Genomic DNA, 17,446 nt, shown 5'->3' on the forward strand with positions numbered 1-17,446 from the left:
TCTTTGGGAGAGATACTGTGGTGAAAGCAGCAGGGAAGGGGGCTGTCAGCTAGCAGGGGAAAAAGTGCCGTGGTCCTTGGCACTCTGCCTTCCGTGCCTCTCGCACTCTGACAGCCGGAGCAGAAGCCAGCTCTACTTTTGGGTGATTTCTGCAAACACCCACTGTATTCCCCAAAGTATTTGACAACATTAATTAACAATTGTTTGGGTTTTTTTTTTCTTCTGGAAGGTAGATCTACATTCCCAGTTCTCTCTCTATTCCTCTATTTAGCTCTCAGTTGTTTAGTTCTCCTTAGCAGTTGTGAGGTCTCTGTTTCAGGTTAGCCTTGAGGCCTCCCTAGCTTCTGGAGTCCTTGCTTCGTGTTAAAACTGATGTTTCCATCCTCTTGATACCAGACCTCAGGTCCCATGGTACGTTTGGTAGTGAGCAAGTAAAAGATCATTCTTGTTTCTTTCCAACCGATTACTCCTTTCTGCGTGAGAACTTGCTTGGTGTCAGCCCTTCTGCTTGGATGAACGCTGCCCTTGTCCATCTCTTCTTCCCTTGGTCTCTGTTTTGTGAAATCTGCACTCAGATTTCAATCCAGCAGAGAAAGCATCCTCCCCTCCTTTGGCTTTCTCTTTGTGGGGTGTCCTTGAGCCTCAGGTGGAAATACTAGTTCTAGAATTGTTGGGCTCTGCGAGTAGGCAAAGCTGTGCAATCTTGGGTGCTTTTTCCTTTTTGAACAAAGTAAATAATTGTTAGTAGAAGCTTACGTGTCAGAAAACTGCCTCTCCTGCTGTAAGTCTGAGTTTAACTTTTGAAGTTGGTCTGCCTGTCCTGGTGTCTTAGCACACTGCTTTCTCCAGGCCGTAGCCTTGCTCACTGATGCTCACGCAGAACCCATGTCAGAGCTGCCCTTCTGTGGCTTGAATTTCTGTGCTAATTAAAACGTCTCACATGTCTGAGGTTCTGGCATTTCCCTTGCTCAAATGATTTGTTAGTTTAGGTCTTGTTGCGGGAGAAATCTCAACCTGTTCCACACCTACACTGTAATCCTATTTCTCCATCTTCTCATTCCTCTCAACTTCAATCTGATATTTGCCATTTGCTTTTTTTCTTTGTAGGGCGAAGGAGGCTGATCAGCTGAAGCAAGACCTTCAGGAGGCTCGCGAGTCTGAGCGGAGAGCAAAGCAGAAGCTTTTGGAGATCACCAGCAAGTCGTCCTACACAGTAAGAGCGACCTGTATTGTAGTCCCCAGTTCCCAGCCCATAAGTGTGCCCTCCTCTGTAGCCTGGAGGAGTCTCGTATCTCTGTCTCGTCAGTGGAGGGGTGTGAGCTGTCTCATTGCATTCCTTAGCAGCTGTTCAGAAACCCTCAACAGCGCTTGCACTTTTCATCCAGGCACCCCGTCCAGCGGAAAATCACTTTGCTCTTCTTTTTTTTTTTTTTCTCTTTCTCCCCACCTACCCTTCCTCATGCTACAAGAGTGAAGGAGCTGCTAGTGAAATTAAAGGCAGCAAATATTAAACCAATTTAACAACCATGTCGGAGCCACGTTTTTCCAGCGTGTGTGGAGTGTACCAGCTCAGCAATAGCCCTTAAAACAAGGCTGAATACTTATGAAGCAGAGGATGTTCTCATTCTTGTTAGGTGGGATAAACATTGTTCAGAACCTGTGAATTCATTCTTTGGGCATAAATTGGACACTGTGCCTCTATATGCTGGAAAAAAACTTCCTTGAAGGGAGATTATTCCATAATTGCCCATTAAGAGGATTTCACACCTTCCTCTGAAGCATCTGGTCCTGGTTGCTGCTGGGGACTGAAACGCCAGCCGAAATGACCATTGCACCGATCCGTCTGGCAGTTCCTTTCCTCCGCTTCTCTAATTGTGCTGCAGGGCCTGCAAAACCCATCAAGTGCTGCCCTCCCCGCAGCTCACAGCTGCCGTGGCTGCCGGTTCGGCTGCCTCGCTGTCCTGAGGGGTGAAGGGGGAAGAGCTCAGCAGCTTCAGGAATGGACTCGACAGACGTACGTGGGAGTTATTGACCCGCCTAGTACTGAAGTTTTAATTTGTACCTGCAGGCTCCCTCTCCCCTCCTCTGGAAGTTTTTGAGGAACAGATTGAAGAGGGCTTGAGATGAAGTAACTTTTCATCCCGATTCTCTGAAGTTCCCTGCAAAAATATTCAGCAGCTTTTAAACATGTCAGTGATGGAAAATAGTCAGGTGCTTTTAGCTGTGGGACACTCGGTCAGGTGCTGGCTACCTCAGACTTAGATAAAGCTTAGCTTTGGAGTGCTCTTTATTTTACCAGTCACTAGGATTCTGGGATCCACCAGTTCTTTAATTCTGGGTTTAACTTGTGCATAGGGCGGAGTGTCCTCATTGAAACTCTACTGCCTGGCTACATCAGCCCGATGTTGATGCTTGGGCAGCTCTTACACATCCGTGTTCCCTCGCGTTCCCGTGCCCATCCTTAGTCAAACCAGCAGAACCCCAGCTAGCGAGCCCTTCTGTGTGAATCCCTATGCCTGTGCTGGTGAGCAGCCGCGTTCCTGCCTGCAGAGTTAAAGCCTCATTAGTGGGAATGTTGTAGGGTTGCATGGAGCTCAGCACCACCCCTCCAGCTGCATCTGCCTGAAGGCAATCCACGCAGAACTGCGAGTCCAGACAAATGGCACTGCATCCTCTCGCTTCCCTAAAGAGCCTTGGCCTTCCTGACATGGCTGCCGGTGCCAGGAGGGAAGGGACATGCTTTTTTCCCCTCCCCAATTAGGATGCAGGGTCCCCTCATGCAGCTGCCACTCGCTCTGCACCTCTCATAGCCCTGGGAGGAGCAGTACGTTGCCCAGACTCGACGGCTGTTGTTTTCCAAGGTCAGGAGGAGGCAAGTGTGACTGTTGTGCCCATATCCAGGTGGCAACACCTTGCTGGGCTCTTCCATCCCCTGTTACGCCTACCTCGCTTCTCCCTTCCCCTGCGGCCTCTCTCATCGCTCTGCTGCGTGCGTGTTTGGGGCTGACAAGCGAGATGTGCCGAGATGCTGTTCCTGCACACCATTTCCAAGAGCTGGGTTCGGGTGAGCCTGCCTCCCCTGCCAGCACACGGAGGGACCCAGCGGGCGAGCACAGCCCGAGGCAGGGAATGAGCCCAGGGTGGCCTGAGGGATGAAGCAGTTTTGAAAGCTGCTGTTGGGAGGCTCGTGTCCCTCAGGTGAGTGGGAGCTCTGCCAAATGGTGCAGGATTCCAGTTCCTCTCTTCCTTAATGAGGGTGCAGCCCTGAGCTTGTTCTTTTCTGTGGTCCCAGTGCTTGTGCTGTGTCGTCCCCTGGCACTGAGAGCTAGGCAGGCCTTCCCTCTGGGGGAACAAGAGCAGGAGAGGAAGGAGGGAGTGGGTGGATATAGAATCATTTAGGTTGGCAAAGACCCTTAAGATCATCAAGTCCAACTGTTAACCTAACTCTGTGTTGCAGAAGAGGCAAGAAAGAGCAGTTAAAAAAAAATATATATTGTTTTTAACTTTCCAGTCCTGGTTCTTTAAAGCTTGTTCAGTGTCTTTTTAGTCCTTGAAGCCCAAGCTACTTTTGTGATGTGACTGGTAGGTGACGCGTGAGAAATAAGACGTGAATCTGAGTCTCAGGCTGTCAGGGCTAGGAGAACAATTCATTCTTTACTGACTTGGTGACGGCTCTTTGCCTCCTTCGTTGCCCTTCAGGTACCAGTCATGGCAGGACTAAAGGCAGGCATCTCTTCTCTGATCCTCTTGAAGTAGTAAGTGCTTTGCCCAAATTTTTGAGCAGTGAAGTAAAGGCAGTGGCAGCAACAGGAGGAGCTCTCCCTGCGAGGAAAGCCTCATGACATGACACTCTGTGCTTCCTCCGTATCGTCTGTCTCGCTTGCTCTGTACTCCAGAGGGATGACCACTGTCAGCATGGTGCTTGCCTCTATTAACGGCAGGAAATTGCTTTAATGCAGTAACAGGGTTATGCAGTTTGTTCCAGGTGAGGAAACACATAAGGGAAGAGGTCTGTGTCCCCTTTATCAGTCCATGTCCCCTGGCTTAAAAAAAACCTCTGTACCTTCTGCAAAACTTGCCCAAGATCATTGCAAATGGCAGGGAAATGCTTTGCTTCAGGTATTAAGCCTATGCCTTTGAAAGCCCTCGGCATGCTCTTTCTTAAGACTTTCCTTAGTCTTCCTCACTGCTGCCACTCTCTGACTTCACTAATTTTTTTCGTTGCTTCATGAAAGAGCAGTGCTGAGGAAAGGCAAGGAAGTGGCTGTAGTAACCCTGACAAATTGGCATCTGGACTTAATGGTTGCAGGAACTGAAATTCCTGCTCAAATGTTACTGCTGTTGTTTGGGTCTTTTTACAACAAAACCCAACAAGCTTGTGCTGAAAAAATCGCTAAAGGTTGTTTGAAGGCCAGCAGGCTGGTTCTGATGATCCTGGCTCCCCTGCACAGCAGAGATCGTAGAACCTCATGTGGGAAGTGCTTGGCAACACCTGTGTGCCTTACAGGGAAGGGACTTGCATGTCAATGGGATGCAAGTATTTAAATCAGTTAAGTGCTTTGGCAGACCTGTCCCCTTTCCTTCGAGACTGGAATTTAGGTACTCGGCTGTCCCTTTCAGTGCCTGCTTCGGAATTGATGTGGCTGTGTTCTGCATTAGCAGCGATCACGATCGCAAAGGCGAGTAAGAAATCATGTTTCCTTGTCATGTGAGTCTAACTTAGCTGTCATGCTCCAGCCAGGCCAAGCAATGCAGTTTCGGGTGCCGCCTTGTTTATGCTTGTACTAGGTGTTTGCGTTCCAGCTTTGCCTCTGCAGGGTAAATGAAATGTCGTCCCTCTCGGGTTTGTCCAGCCGAAGAGCGAGCCAGGGACGAGCCCTGGCTGTTTGTGAATTCCAGGCTGGTGGTGAGAGAAGAGGCAGGTTATTGTGCAGAGTAAATCTGTCACTGCTCCGGCACTAGTGGTTCTTGTTGAAGCGGAGCTAGCTGCAAACAGTCCCTGGAGTATCCCAAACAGGAGAAATAAGGGAAAGAAATAAACAACTGAAGCTTAAAATCTCGTTTGTTGGAGCAGGTACCCGGGAACCATCCCACCAGCTTTTGGCGCGTGCTGCCAGAGCAGCCTGTCTCTGCAGCACCGTCCCCTGCCATCCCCCGAGTCCAGGCTGGTTTGGGTACGCGGTTTTCATTGCAGGAATCCCTTAAAGCAAGCAGGAGTATCTAGCAGGGAGGTGGGTGACCTTTTGGATGCCGGGCTGGATATCTCATATCGAGAATGAGGGCTAAGCATGCCGGCAGCAGTTCTGACTCTCATCCGTGCACACAGTCTGCCACCTGAAGCCACTGTGCTGCTGCTTGCGACCTCGTCTAACATATTGCAAGAGCAGAGTGATGACTTGACTCGGGATGCTTTTCCTCTACTGGTAATGAGCCCATTTGTTAGAGGTGTGACAGAATTTTTGACTGAGAGGAGGGTCATTTTTTCAGGGGAAGATAAAATGTGAGGGCTTGGCAGTGTGTGTCAGTGGGGGATATCACAGCAGTTTGCAGGAGGAAGAAAGTCCCACATCCTTGCTCAGGTGCGATATGAGTGATTCCCTATGTTATCTCTGCATTTCCAACTGTCTAGCAGTGGTTCCTAGACACTTGGAACTGTAAATTACTGTGAAGATAAAAATGTATTGGTGCATCTCCATGGACGTTACTGAAATGGCATCCCAAGTTAACCCTTGGCGTTACCTTGTTCTTTGCTCACACTTCGAGGAGCGGTGGCGTGCAGGACTTGGCTGTCATACAGAGTCTTGCATTGCCCCTGTTCACAGCTTGCACTTTTAAAATTTGATATAATGTTAAATAGCTGTCAGCTGTCTCCCAAGAGGCAGCTTCTGTCCGACTTTAAGTGGCACAGCAGTGATAAAACCTAGATTTTACTAAGTTTTGTCAACAGATTTTGAAGGCAGGTGGTGTTTTGTCTCCTCTTTGCTACTACAAAGAGCAGGGTCCCAGAGAAGCAGTAGCTCTGAATTGAAGAACAAATAGGGAATGGAATGAGGGGTTCATCAGGCTGATCTGGTGCTTGGGATGCTGGGCTTGTTTGTTGCTCTGCTTCTGCAGCACCTTGGAGTGCTTGCCATCACTAGCTGAAAAAAAACCTCGGAATCTGCTCTCCAGAAAGCTTGAGGCTGGTTCAGACAAATGGGGTTGTGGGCTATGATGCATCAGGAATACAGGTGCCCCTTCCCTTTCCCCATGCACACGATGAGATCCTTCCAGTTCAGCGCCACTGCAAGGCAGAATACACCCAGCTCCAAGAATGTCCTGTTACCTGTGTGAGTAGCAGATCGGGACCTTATTACAGCATTAGAAAGTAGCACCTGGTACTGCATACTTAGGTGTTGCTTTGATTTCACCTCTATGTTACAGAACATTTGCTATAGGAACACATGTGTGGCTAAAAGTGATTAATTTGTACTCTCTCTCTTTAGCAGTCCATGAACTCAAGTACGACAGCACTGCCTACCGACCTGCCGAGCTTCAACCTCATCAGCGAGAGCCTGTCCTTTGACTTCAAAGACACGGACATGAAGAGGCTTTCAATGGAAATCGAGAAAGAGAAGTATGTGGCATGCGCCCAGTCCGGGCCAGGGCTGGGATTTGTGTCTCAGTTTGCAGAGGGAGGAATTGCATTGGGGCTGACTGTGACTTTTACATTCCAGATGAGCACCGGTGTGAGGTGCAAGGGGGAGAAGTCTTTTGGATTCACATTTACCAGGTCATTAGTAGCTCTGCCCAGAGCACGATGTAGTAACTGGTTGACCATTTCTCTCAGTGGGCACTGGTGTCGCAGATGCGTCTCTACTGCCCGCTGAAAGGCGAGTTTAAGCACGCAGAGCGCTGCACCAGTCAGTTCCTCTCCGTGTGGTTAACCTGGCTCTTGTTTAGGCTTGAACCGTCCATGTTGGTAGACAGAGTTAACAGCAGTTCGACTGCTGGTGCGCTGAGCTATTGCAGGCTGGCGCTTGTGCATTTGCAGTGTGTCCAGAGAATGCAAAGATAGCTGGAGTGTGTGCTAAGGTCCTGCGTTAGGGCTCTAACCCCTTTTTCTTGGAATCTGTGTCATGTTTATATATAAAAAGTGTGCGCAAGCAACTTTGGATGTGATTATGAGCTTTGATCTTGTGTTTTCCTGAGGGTGTAAGTGTAGCCTTCAAAATTACAAATTTAGCAGAAATCAAAGCAGATCAGATTTTAATCTCTGTAGTAATAATGTGCTTTGTTCATTGATTGGGTAGTAGATCAAAGCTAGAAGGTCTCTGCCATGGCGCTCTGGCCAAAACTTCCTGAAGCTGGATTGAAATGCCCCTGGATCCCAGAGGGTGGTTTATTTTGCCTCTGCTCAATACCCTCTCCCGTGTATGAAATAACAGACCGCTATGCTAGAGACAGAGGTTAAAAACTTTTCCTGAAGCCAGAAGGAAAAAGACAGAAGCCGAAAATAACAGGATAATTCCTGTGCTGTACCCAGGTTGCTAACTAGGTCATCCTGCTTTCCTAAGCAGGAAGAGCTTGGCTCTGCCAAATGCTGAAAGCGGTAGCGTGCTTCTGCTGACTGCCCTGGGACTGTTCTCCTTCCTCGGGTGCTGAGATAAATCTTGCTACAAATTTTGGCACTCTGAAAGGGTTCTTGTTAGTCTGCTGGTACTTTGACCTGGGTCTCGGTGTTTAATCACAAGTACAAGGCTGGCATGTTGTGATTTTTCTCCAGTCGATGCTTCATCATGGAAGGCAGTTAGGGCTGAGTCCTGAGAATGGCTGGAAAAGGGTTTTGGTTTTTTTTCTTTCTTTTTTTTGGGGAGGAGACCTTTCTCTCTCCCAGGGATGCTGTGTGTAAAAGATACCTGATATTTTGGGGGCAGTGCTTGCTCCCACATGGCTTACAAGCTAAATCCCTCTAAAACATGAGAAGTTAGTACATCAGGGTCCTTCCTTACTGGAAGGATTCGTGCCTTTGAGTTTGTGAGCTGGGTTTGAGAGGGTGCAGTGGAGTAGAGCAGCGCTGTTTAAACCACTATCTGGTAGACTGAAACTGTGTAATGTTAAGCTATGTCATGGTGCAGCTTCACTCGGAAATGGGGAGTCTTAGAAATATCATCCAACAGCTCCAGCTTGGCTTTTTGGTTTTTTTTTAAATTTATTAATGTAACTTACAGTTTTGTTCTTGGGTCAGCTGTCCGAGTCCTCTTCTTAATAACGAACAAATCATTGCTTGGAGCAGTTTACTGTGTGTTTCAAACTAATGTTGTCAATTCCACACACTAAAATGACAAAGATAAGGTTTTTCTGTTATAATTCTGTTATCGGCTGGCATGGTATCATGTCACCACATGCAGCCGGCCAGTACTAACCCAGGGCTGCTTTGTGTGTGCTAGGGTAGAGTATATGGAGAAGAGCAAGCACCTGCAGGAGCAGCTGAATGAGCTGAAGACAGAAATTGAGGCACTGAAGCTAAAGGAGAGAGAGACAGCTCTGGATATATTGCACAACGAGAATGCCAGCCGAGGCAACAGCAAGATCATGTCACCACATGCAGCCGGCCAGTACTAACCCAGGGCTGCTTTGTGTGTGCTAGGGTAGAGTATATGGAGAAGAGCAAGCACCTGCAGGAGCAGCTGAATGAGCTGAAGACAGAAATTGAGGCACTGAAGCTAAAGGAGAGAGAGACAGCTCTGGATATATTGCACAACGAGAATGCCAGCCGAGGCAACAGCAAGCACAACACTATTAAAAAGGTATCGGAGGGCTCCAGTTTGTATCTCGCCTGATGAAATCGTTTAAAAACAACAACAAAATAACCCTTCCGTTTGGTTTAGCTTTTGCACAAGTTGTTATAATAAAATTGTTTGATCTAGGCTTTCTTTCCCAGCTGCTTAGCTTTGAAGTAGGGTGCAGAGAATTTCAGCTTCTGGTGGTTCTGGTTTGTATTTGCCACAACCAAGCCTTGTCTCTTCAGTGCTGTGTGAAGGGATGCAAAGGTCTTGAGGTTTCAAGGTCTTGCTGAACCTTAACAGAAACTGTAGAGGAATGCTGTCAGAAGGGATCTGGTTACCACAGTGACCCCAGGACAGGAAAAACCCTACCTGCCTATTGCAACCATTCCCTGCAGGCATTGCAAGGAAACAGCATTGAGCTTGTCTGGTGAATAATAAGGGCAAAAATACTCCTGACTTACGGGCTCTCGGTAGAAAAAACCGAAAGCCTCATCCTCTCTTTTAGTCTGTTCTGGAGTAGCCTGTTAGTGCAGCTTCAAATACTAACAGCAAAATCTTTTGCTAGCAGGGTGTGTGTGAGATGTCTGCTCCCTGCGCTGTGGACCCTGGAACCACCTGCCTCTAGAAATGCAGCTGAGATGAGTAACTTAGCCAAAAAGTTAGGATGTCTGGGTCTGCTAGCCTAGGGGTCACACCTAAAAGGTCACCACAAAGCCCGTTCTCTATTTTTATATCCCGTCCTTTTGCTTAGTAGCTCTGCTGTTCTCCCAGCTGGGGGCACATCCATAATCGGTACGGAGGGATGTAGTGGTCAGCCCCACTCACCTGCAAAGGCTTTTATCCTGAAAAGGCTTTTACCTGGCTGGCTTTCTGCTAGCAGCTGTCCTTGTGAAGGATTCAGAAATCTCTATGTCACGGGATACAGGCTGTGGTAACATCTCCGGGTTTTAAAAACAAATCCTTCTCTCTTTACTACTCCCAGCTGAGAATTATGTCTGAAAAGATTTGAAAAATACTGGTTCATGCTGACTTTCTTGGCTGGGAGTTTATGATCACTGAATTGGGGCAGGAAAATGAATCTAGTAGGTTTCACTTCCCAATTTCCCCATCTTAGCCCTGAGCTATTCGGGTGCCTGTCCCACCAGAGCAAAGAATATAAAAATCTTCACAGGCCCTTTTGTCATTGTAGAATCTGAAGACATTTCTGCTCTGAGTAGGTTTTGTTAGGTTTTGTTTCCATGCTCAGAGTCCTCACTTTAAACAGAAAATGCTTAATTTTCTCTTCTGAGATAAGTTCATAGAGAGCTGATGGTCCCATTTGTCTCACTTAAAGAAGGTGGCTGGGCAGTCATTTTGATGTTTGTCAGGGCTCATCGCTGTAATTGGGACTGTGGTCAGGCTTCGTTCCTTTGAAGCCAGAGTCTTGTCCTGTCCTCTCCCTTCAGGAGGGAACTGAGGCCGCTCGGCTCCTGCATCTTAGCTGGAGGAGCAAAGGTTTTTAAATAATAGTCTTTTAGTGAAGCACGTCAGAATAAAATTACAGACTGCTTTTGTTCATGTCACCAGGAGGTCAGGAGGGCTTTTGTCTTTGTAGTTGCAATGGAAAGGAAAATGCAAGACACTGGAAATGGGATAGCGGTTTAGCAATACTTAAATAATCCCAGCCCTCTGCCTCACCTGAAAGCCGCTGATTGCTTCAGCGCTCTGGGCAAACTGTACAGATTGCACAATTGACCTGACGTTACTCGTATCACAGAGGATTTTTTTGTTGTTGTTGTTGTTCATTTTATTTTGCTGGTTTAGCCTCAAGCCCAGGGCAGAAGACCTATCTGCATTTGAGACTTCAAAGTAGGTTTTTCCAAGGTACTCTGCGTGGGGTGATGGGATCACTGGCTGTAATACTAACCCGTGCATGAGCTTGCCTGCGATACGCATCGCTCTAGCCAGCTCCTGTTGCTGCCACCCCTACGACGCTCCTTACACACCGCAGCGGGATGCGGTGCCGGTGAGACCGGGCTTGCCATGGCGCAGCACCCTGCCCGTCCCCGCGGTGAGCCCATGCAGCATGTTGCAGGCAGCCACCCAGCCCGGCTCTTGCTCCCTCGGTAGCGTTCACAGCCTCTCTGCATTTGTTTTTGCACCTGATCCTCTGTGCTGGGAAGCGTCTTTCTTGGCAGAAGTTGAGTTGGCAACATCAGTGGAGGAGTGCAGGCATAGATGCTTAAATAATTAAACATGCCTGTTTTTGCTCTGCTGCTGGTGGCTGGGAATCTATTGGAGGTGCAGGGTGGCCTTTGAAGATTTCTTTCATGAAGTAAACCAGGACCTTCCCCCTTGTTTGCTGCAGAAAGAAGTTCAGGATTATTTTTTTTTTATTAAACCAAAACAAAAAACAAACCCCATCAACTCTTTGCTGCCAAAACTATCATAACAGGCTAAAAATATCCACCTCCGTCTTAGAGCGGAGCAGCTCCTGGACGTGTTATCGGCATCTGCCCATTTGAGAAGTATCACAGGAACGTAAAGCAGGACAGCCAGCGTCTGCAGGTAGCTCTTGGGCCAGGCTGCAGCTGGGGGTGGACCGGGCAGACTGTGCTGGAGGTAGTGCTGCTGGTCACCACCGTGCCTGGGGACACGGCTGTCAGAGCCGCCCTCCGTCCTGCCTGAAAAGCCGCTGCCTGCCCCCTGCCTCTTTCAGCGCGCCGGTGACTCCTGCTCTGTTAACACCATGTCTTTTCTTTCCGGAGCCTGCTTCCCTCCAAGGATTTGCCCTCAATCCGTAGATTGTGTGTGTGCAGAGCATCGACTCCCTCTTTTGGGAGGATGAGTTTCAGGAAGCTTTTTTGCTCTTTCCTTGACCGTGGTTCTTGCACACCCACAGGGTTTAGTGAATTTTGTGTGGTAGCACTAAGGGAAAAACGGCACAGATGCTGCGGTAGCAGTGCTCATGAAGGCGGGTGGCAAACCTGGTGGTAAGAGCCTTTGGAAAAGGCTTTTGTTAAAAGTTACTCTGAGAGCTTGCACAGCCCTGCCTGCATGGCAGGCACGTACAGCCGACCGTGGAGCAATTTCCCGGTGCCTCTGGAGCTCTGTAGCGGAGGCAGGAGGATCTTTTAGATGCAGACTTCTCCCTGGCCGGTACCCAGAAGCGACCAGCACAGGTTTGTGCTGTTCTTGAATGGACCAGCCCTTTCAGGGCGGCACATCACTCAAGTTAGGGTTTTGTGCTGTCTCGCTGCTGCCAGCCGCTCTCCCAGGGACTGCAGGTGTTCCCAAGACGGGCTGCTCTTGGGAACTGCCCCAAGCATTTCCTTGGGGAAGAGGCTAAAACGAGGGGTGACCCTGCAGGTCTGGGCCACCTTGGAGGAAGCATTGGATGTTTCTCTGGGGCAGGCTGGCCATGGTTGAAACTCGCTGTCCCATCCTGACTGGCTTGAGGAACTCCGTGAGAGGTGAAATTGGAGCAAAATCCACTTGTGGCTGCAGCACGAGGAGGTGAAACGAAGGCCTGACAGTTTGTGAAAAGACTATTCCAGCAGCTAGGAGAGATTCGGTGCCTGGGAGGAGCTCCCATAATTAAACCAGATGCACAGCAAGTGCTGTGTGTGACCTCTGGGTTTTGTTGCCTGCCTTTGAAGACGCCTGCTAAGTTTTTCATGTTTAATTACGTGGTTAACATGCTAATCCCTTTTTATGAGCTCTGTGGGCACAGCACAAGCACCTCATCTGGAAGCTGATTTCCACTCTCCGTAGTGCTCTCCACTGTGGGCTGGTGCTGCTGACTCCAGCTGGCTCGGCTTCGGGAAGGTTTGCCGCTTAGGCTGTGGTGGAAGATGAAAAAACCCGCTTCTTCCTCACATCCTCTGCTGTAGGAAGGCTCCCAGGACAGGCTGCTGCTCTAAAACGCAATCGGGTCTTTCATTCCACTTGCTTTCTTCTTGCATAGTCATGCTTATTTACTGTGATTTAAGCCCTTTGAAGTATCCAGGCAAGGAGCAAATCTCCACGCCTGTTCCCAGGCAAGCGGCTTTGTCCTTGAGCAGTGCTCTGGTCCTTCGGCAGGCGGGCTTGGCCTTTCCCTGCCAGGCTCTTGCGCAGCTCTCGGCTTTTTCTCAGACACAGCATTTCTCTGGGGCTCAAACTCGCTCCTTGGGGCCAGCGCTTTTGGTGCCCATGGGGATTGTGCGGATGTTGGTGATGGGGCGAGTTGTTGCTGACTGTGCTCTTGCTGGCTCCTCTCCTGGCTGATCCTGGTTGCAGAGCAGTGTTGTCATCAACTCGGGTAATGCAGGATTTTTTCCTGTCGTTGAGACACTTGGGGTTTGGATAAGCTACTTCAAATCTGCTTACTTTTCACCAGTAGACTAGTCTGGGCTTCCTCTATCATTGGGCCACGAACAGTCACATTCTACCACGTTCCTACGGGCGCAGCATCGTCCCTGTCAGGTTTAGGCAATGAGCAGCTCCTGGCGAGCGAGCGAGGCAGAGCAAAGTGGACTTCTGCAGGCTTGTCTTCATTCCTCTCACCTGCAAGATATGCTGTGGTCTGTCCTCTACAGCAGCGCAAGGACACTGGTGAGTTAGTGATGGGCACTGCCATCTGAGTCTCTCGTGATGCAGATACGAAGCTGCTGTGCCACCACCAAATGTCATGAGGCTACTTCATCATCTGGACAGGCTGAAGGTTTTCAGGAGGCTGGCGCTGGGGCAGACAGCTTCCTTCTGCGCTTTTTCCAGCTGCTCCTGGCTTACATCTTGCTAGGGACCACTGAAACACATCCCCCGAGGACTTCACCAAATTGTGTGGAGTCTCTTTGTCATCTCCTGGGGACTCCCTTCCCCACCTCTCCCCTTCTGGGACCTGCAGGTTCCCCTGTGTGAAATGAGTCCGCTTTGCCCCGGTGGTTTGCTGGGAAGATGGAGGACCACGGCCATTTCAGGGAAGGGGGTTATTGTGCCTCAAGCTTCATCCTGCAGAAGGAGGGGACCAGCACAAGAAACATTTCTGCTCTGGGAAGGGCAAAAGGAGGGAGCCTGGGCGGTGCAGAGCAGGCTGAGCTGCGTGCAGGTGGGTCCATCCTTTCCTGTGGATCCTGTGGCAGCCCGGACACAGATGAGGTGCTCTTTAGTCCCCACAGAACTGCAGCCTTGCCGTGGCATCGCTGTATAATCTACTCCCAGCGGGAGAGGGGAAGGCTTCGTGCTGCAGAGCGGGCACACGACCAGCGAGGGACTTTCCAAGAGAAGCAACACTGGCGTTTCCCATCCCCTCGGGAGCTGTGAGAGTGGAGAGAAACAATGAGCGAGGGTGCTGGCTTCTCGCCCTGCCTGGCACCCGGCTAGGATGCAGGCGTGAGCTGGGAGACACCTGGTGAGCAGAGCAGCTCTGGGTACCTCTGGGCACACATTTTCTGGGGACCGGAGGAGCCGGAGGTGCATCCCACGTGGGTCTTGCCCACACATACCCACGTGTGTGAGGCCAAAAAAATCCCTGCTCGGTTCATTTTCTTTCTGCCCTGGTTCTCCTCAGAGCTGGGAAGTGAAACTCCCTGGCAGCTAAACTGGGACACGGCAGCCTCCTTTCCTTGTTTACAAGGAGCGAAAGAAAACTAGGAAACGTCAGGCCTATCAGCTATTTTTGTGGCAGCCTTTGAAAAGTGTTTCCTTCAAATGGAGCGTCATCTTCTGTCTTTTAAACACACTCATCAAAGCGTTGGAGGCCGGGGGAAAGTTGTGCTGGGGAGAGAATAAACGGCAGCGTGGGAGTAAGAGAGAAATGGTGAGGTGGGGACTGGAAAGGGGGTGGGGAGGGAAAAATAGGAAGGTTTTGGTTTCAAAAGAAAATGCGGGAATTGAAAGGTGCACCTATCCCGTGGGGACTGGGGAGTGGGCAGGGATGGAGAAAGAGGTTCAAGGGAGCGGGGGTGGGAATAAAGAGGATTTACTGTAGGCAGCACCGGGTGATGATTTAGCAGGGACCGTAGATCGCCCTCCCAGCAGCAGGAAGGTCCCTGGCATCGCGTGGGGTGACGTGATGCCGCTGGGGGTGGGCACCCATCACCCTCTCCTCCCACCTGGCCAGGCTGCAGGATAAACAAGGAAATGGCAAGGAAATGAGAAATTTTAAACCTCTCCCTGTTCCTCGGCAGCCAGGAGGATGGGGGAAGGTTGATGTGATTTGCCATCCCCCTTCTCCTGCCCGTGCCCCATCTCCAGTGCGTGGGGAGGGCACCGGCTCTGGTGGGCTCGCTGGGAGCCCCGGGTGGTTTCTCTCTATTCGGTTTGCCCGGCCAGCAGAAGTGATGTGCCTGCAGTTATTGGGTTAGCCGCTCTAAACCGGGTTTGGCTGTGAGGGACTTATTGGGTTGCTTTTCTTTCTTTGTTTTTCTCAAATCAAATCAGTCCAGCAGCCTTGGGTAAAAGCAGAGCTCAGAGGAACCCCAGCGTCGGAATGCAGGGAGGGGGACGCTTCCCTTTCTCATATCTTGATTCATTTGAGCTCTGGCCACTTAATTTGTTCCCTCTCTCTCTCTCTAAATTTTCTTTGATGGCTCTGGTAGTGCATTGTGGAGCCCACCCTCCCTCCTGCAGGAAGGAGATTATCATAATACTGCTTGTAAATCAATTTTTTTTTTTTTTTTCCCTTTCTCCCCCCTGATGAGAAGGTAACCCGCTCTAACTGCACAACGTTACGGTACGGGTATATGGATTTATTTCTCCTTGCCTGGCCGGGCAAAGGGGAGGCAGAGGGTGCGGAGAGTTTGGGGAGGTGCTGGAGGCCACCTTAGAGCTTTCCCCCAGCAGACGGGGCAGAGGCCGGAGCAGGGCTGTGCTCTCCTCCCTACCTGCTCTCCTCCTCGCTTTCATGTCCCGGTGCAGAAAAGAAAAGAGCGAAACCAGTTGCTCCCTGTGAGGGAGTGGGATTTCTCTGCAGAGAGCTGCCTGGAGCTCGTGCTTTTGCAGCTGAAAGGAGATGGGGAAGCGAGCTTGGCTGCGGGGCTCCCCGCACCCCCCGACTTACGGAGCCCCTCGGTGTGCCCCCGCAGCGCTGGGTGGGATGAGTCGGGCTGCCCCGAGGAGCTTCCCTTGGCTCTGCCCATCTTCCTCCAGCAGATCCCTCTGCTTTCGTCGTACTGCAGCCATGCGTGGAGACCACGGCAGCGGCCGGTGGCAGAGCTCTCCCCTGAGCGCTGCCTGCGATGGGAGTGAGGAGAGCCCAGCCTGCAATTGCTCTGCAGCAAGAAAAACAAGAATAAAAGGAAGAAGAAGGGAGGGGGGTGGTTTTCCCTCCATCCCAGCGGAACACCGGTGGTGGAGGGTCAGCGTGCAGTCAAGAGCAATCCTCGTTTCCTCTCTGTTTATTCCTGTGCCTGACTGGCATCGGGTGTGAGAAGGCAGCTGCCGGAGAGCTGCCGGGCAGCCCCAATTCCCGGGGCAGGAGGTCCCGCCGGTGGCAGCCGGCCTTCGCTGCAGGGGTGATGGAGGCAGAGCGGCCTGAAGTTGCTGGTCCCTTCTCTGCCCAAGCCACTGCTGAGATCTTAGCCGTAACCCAGCTCCTGCTAATGAGAAAGAGGCCAACCGTGCCCGTATCCCACTCGTATGATGTTTTTCTGATGCCCTCCAGGAGAAAGACTGCCGGAGGCTCCTCTTCGGGGAGCCTAAATGGGAAGGAGTCCTCCTGCCCAGACGCCAGCACTGTGCGAGCCTCCTGGCTTTCTCAGAACCAGCCAGAGCTTGACATAGGGGGGATGAGAGACAGAGGGGTGCCTCTGCCCCGCAGGAGCGAGGGGGGCTGCGTGAGTCCCTGCTCTGTCGCCGTTGAAATCCCCATGGTCTTTGCCTTTCAGATGGCAAAATCTGGATGCTGCTGAGTGCCACCGAGCCACGGGGCACGGCCCTCTTGGGGAGTCAGCGCTCGCACCTCTCTGCGGGACCCCGTCTCATCAAGACCCATCTTTGCCCTCTGTATTCCCGCAGCTGGGCTGCTCTTCCCGTGCCTCAGTTTCCCTGGATAGGTTAAAAAAAAAAAGGCAACATCGAACATTTCAGGGAGCCTCTGAGAGCCACGGATGAAAGCCCCTGGTGAGAGAGCAGGGCTGCATCTCTTCTTTCTCCTTGTGCCGGTGCTGGATGCTCTCGGAGCTCTGCCTCCCTGTGCCCCCCCTGCCCCGACACTGCAGCAGCGTTTGCTCGGGAAGGCAGAGCTTTGGGCACAGGGGCTGGAGCTCGAGCGGTGCTTTGAGGTACCCCAGGACTGCGAAAGCCTGTGGGGGATTAACGGGGAGCTGCCTGTAGCTAAAGACAGAGAGCAGACTCGGAATAGTCCCATCTGCCTGGTGAGCCTGCGGGAAAACATCTTCCCTCTCTGCCCCATCAGCGGTTGTAGCTGGCTCCTTTCTTGTCTCCATTGGAGCACTGAGTTTGCTGGGGGGGACCTGGGGGGCATCTCCCCTTGCCGTGCTTTAGTGGAGCGGCACTGCGAGCTGCCGCGGGCTGGGGAGGTGGTGGGATGCTCTGATTCACCATCCAGCCTGCGGAAGAGCCGACTTCAGTGGCAGGGTGTTAGGAAGCAGATGGCAGGTGAGTGCCCTCCTTGGGGGTGTCTGGCCTCTCGGGGGTCTCCCCAGGAGAAACGGGAAAGCGAAGCTGCCCCGTTTTGGGCTGTAGTGGGCAAACAG

General features: G+C 51.0%; 1 protein-coding gene across 2 annotated transcripts in view; it reads left to right on the forward strand.

Annotated features, from left to right (window-relative positions):
• The window catches only part of NF2 (neurofibromin 2 (merlin)), a 26,465-nt gene extending 17,510 nt beyond the window's left edge, over positions 1-8,955 (forward strand). The window contains exons 12-14 of one of the 2 annotated variants that reach the window (XM_009699321.1): positions 1,108-1,213; positions 6,486-6,616; positions 8,630-8,909. In XM_009699321.1, the coding sequence (XP_009697623.1) occupies positions 1,108-1,213; positions 6,486-6,616; positions 8,630-8,822 (430 nt within the window). In that variant the 3' untranslated portion in view covers positions 8,823-8,909. Of the gene's footprint in view, positions 1-1,107; positions 1,214-6,485; positions 6,617-8,629 lie in introns of both variants that reach the window. The other variant, XM_009699323.1, reaches the window with a different exon arrangement.
• The last annotated feature ends 8,491 nt before the right edge of the window (positions 8,956-17,446 follow it).

Source organism: Cariama cristata, unplaced genomic scaffold, assembly GCF_000690535.1.
Source record: "Cariama cristata isolate BGI_N322 unplaced genomic scaffold, ASM69053v1 scaffold36194, whole genome shotgun sequence".
Classification (NCBI taxonomy): domain Eukaryota; kingdom Metazoa; phylum Chordata; class Aves; order Cariamiformes; family Cariamidae; genus Cariama; species Cariama cristata.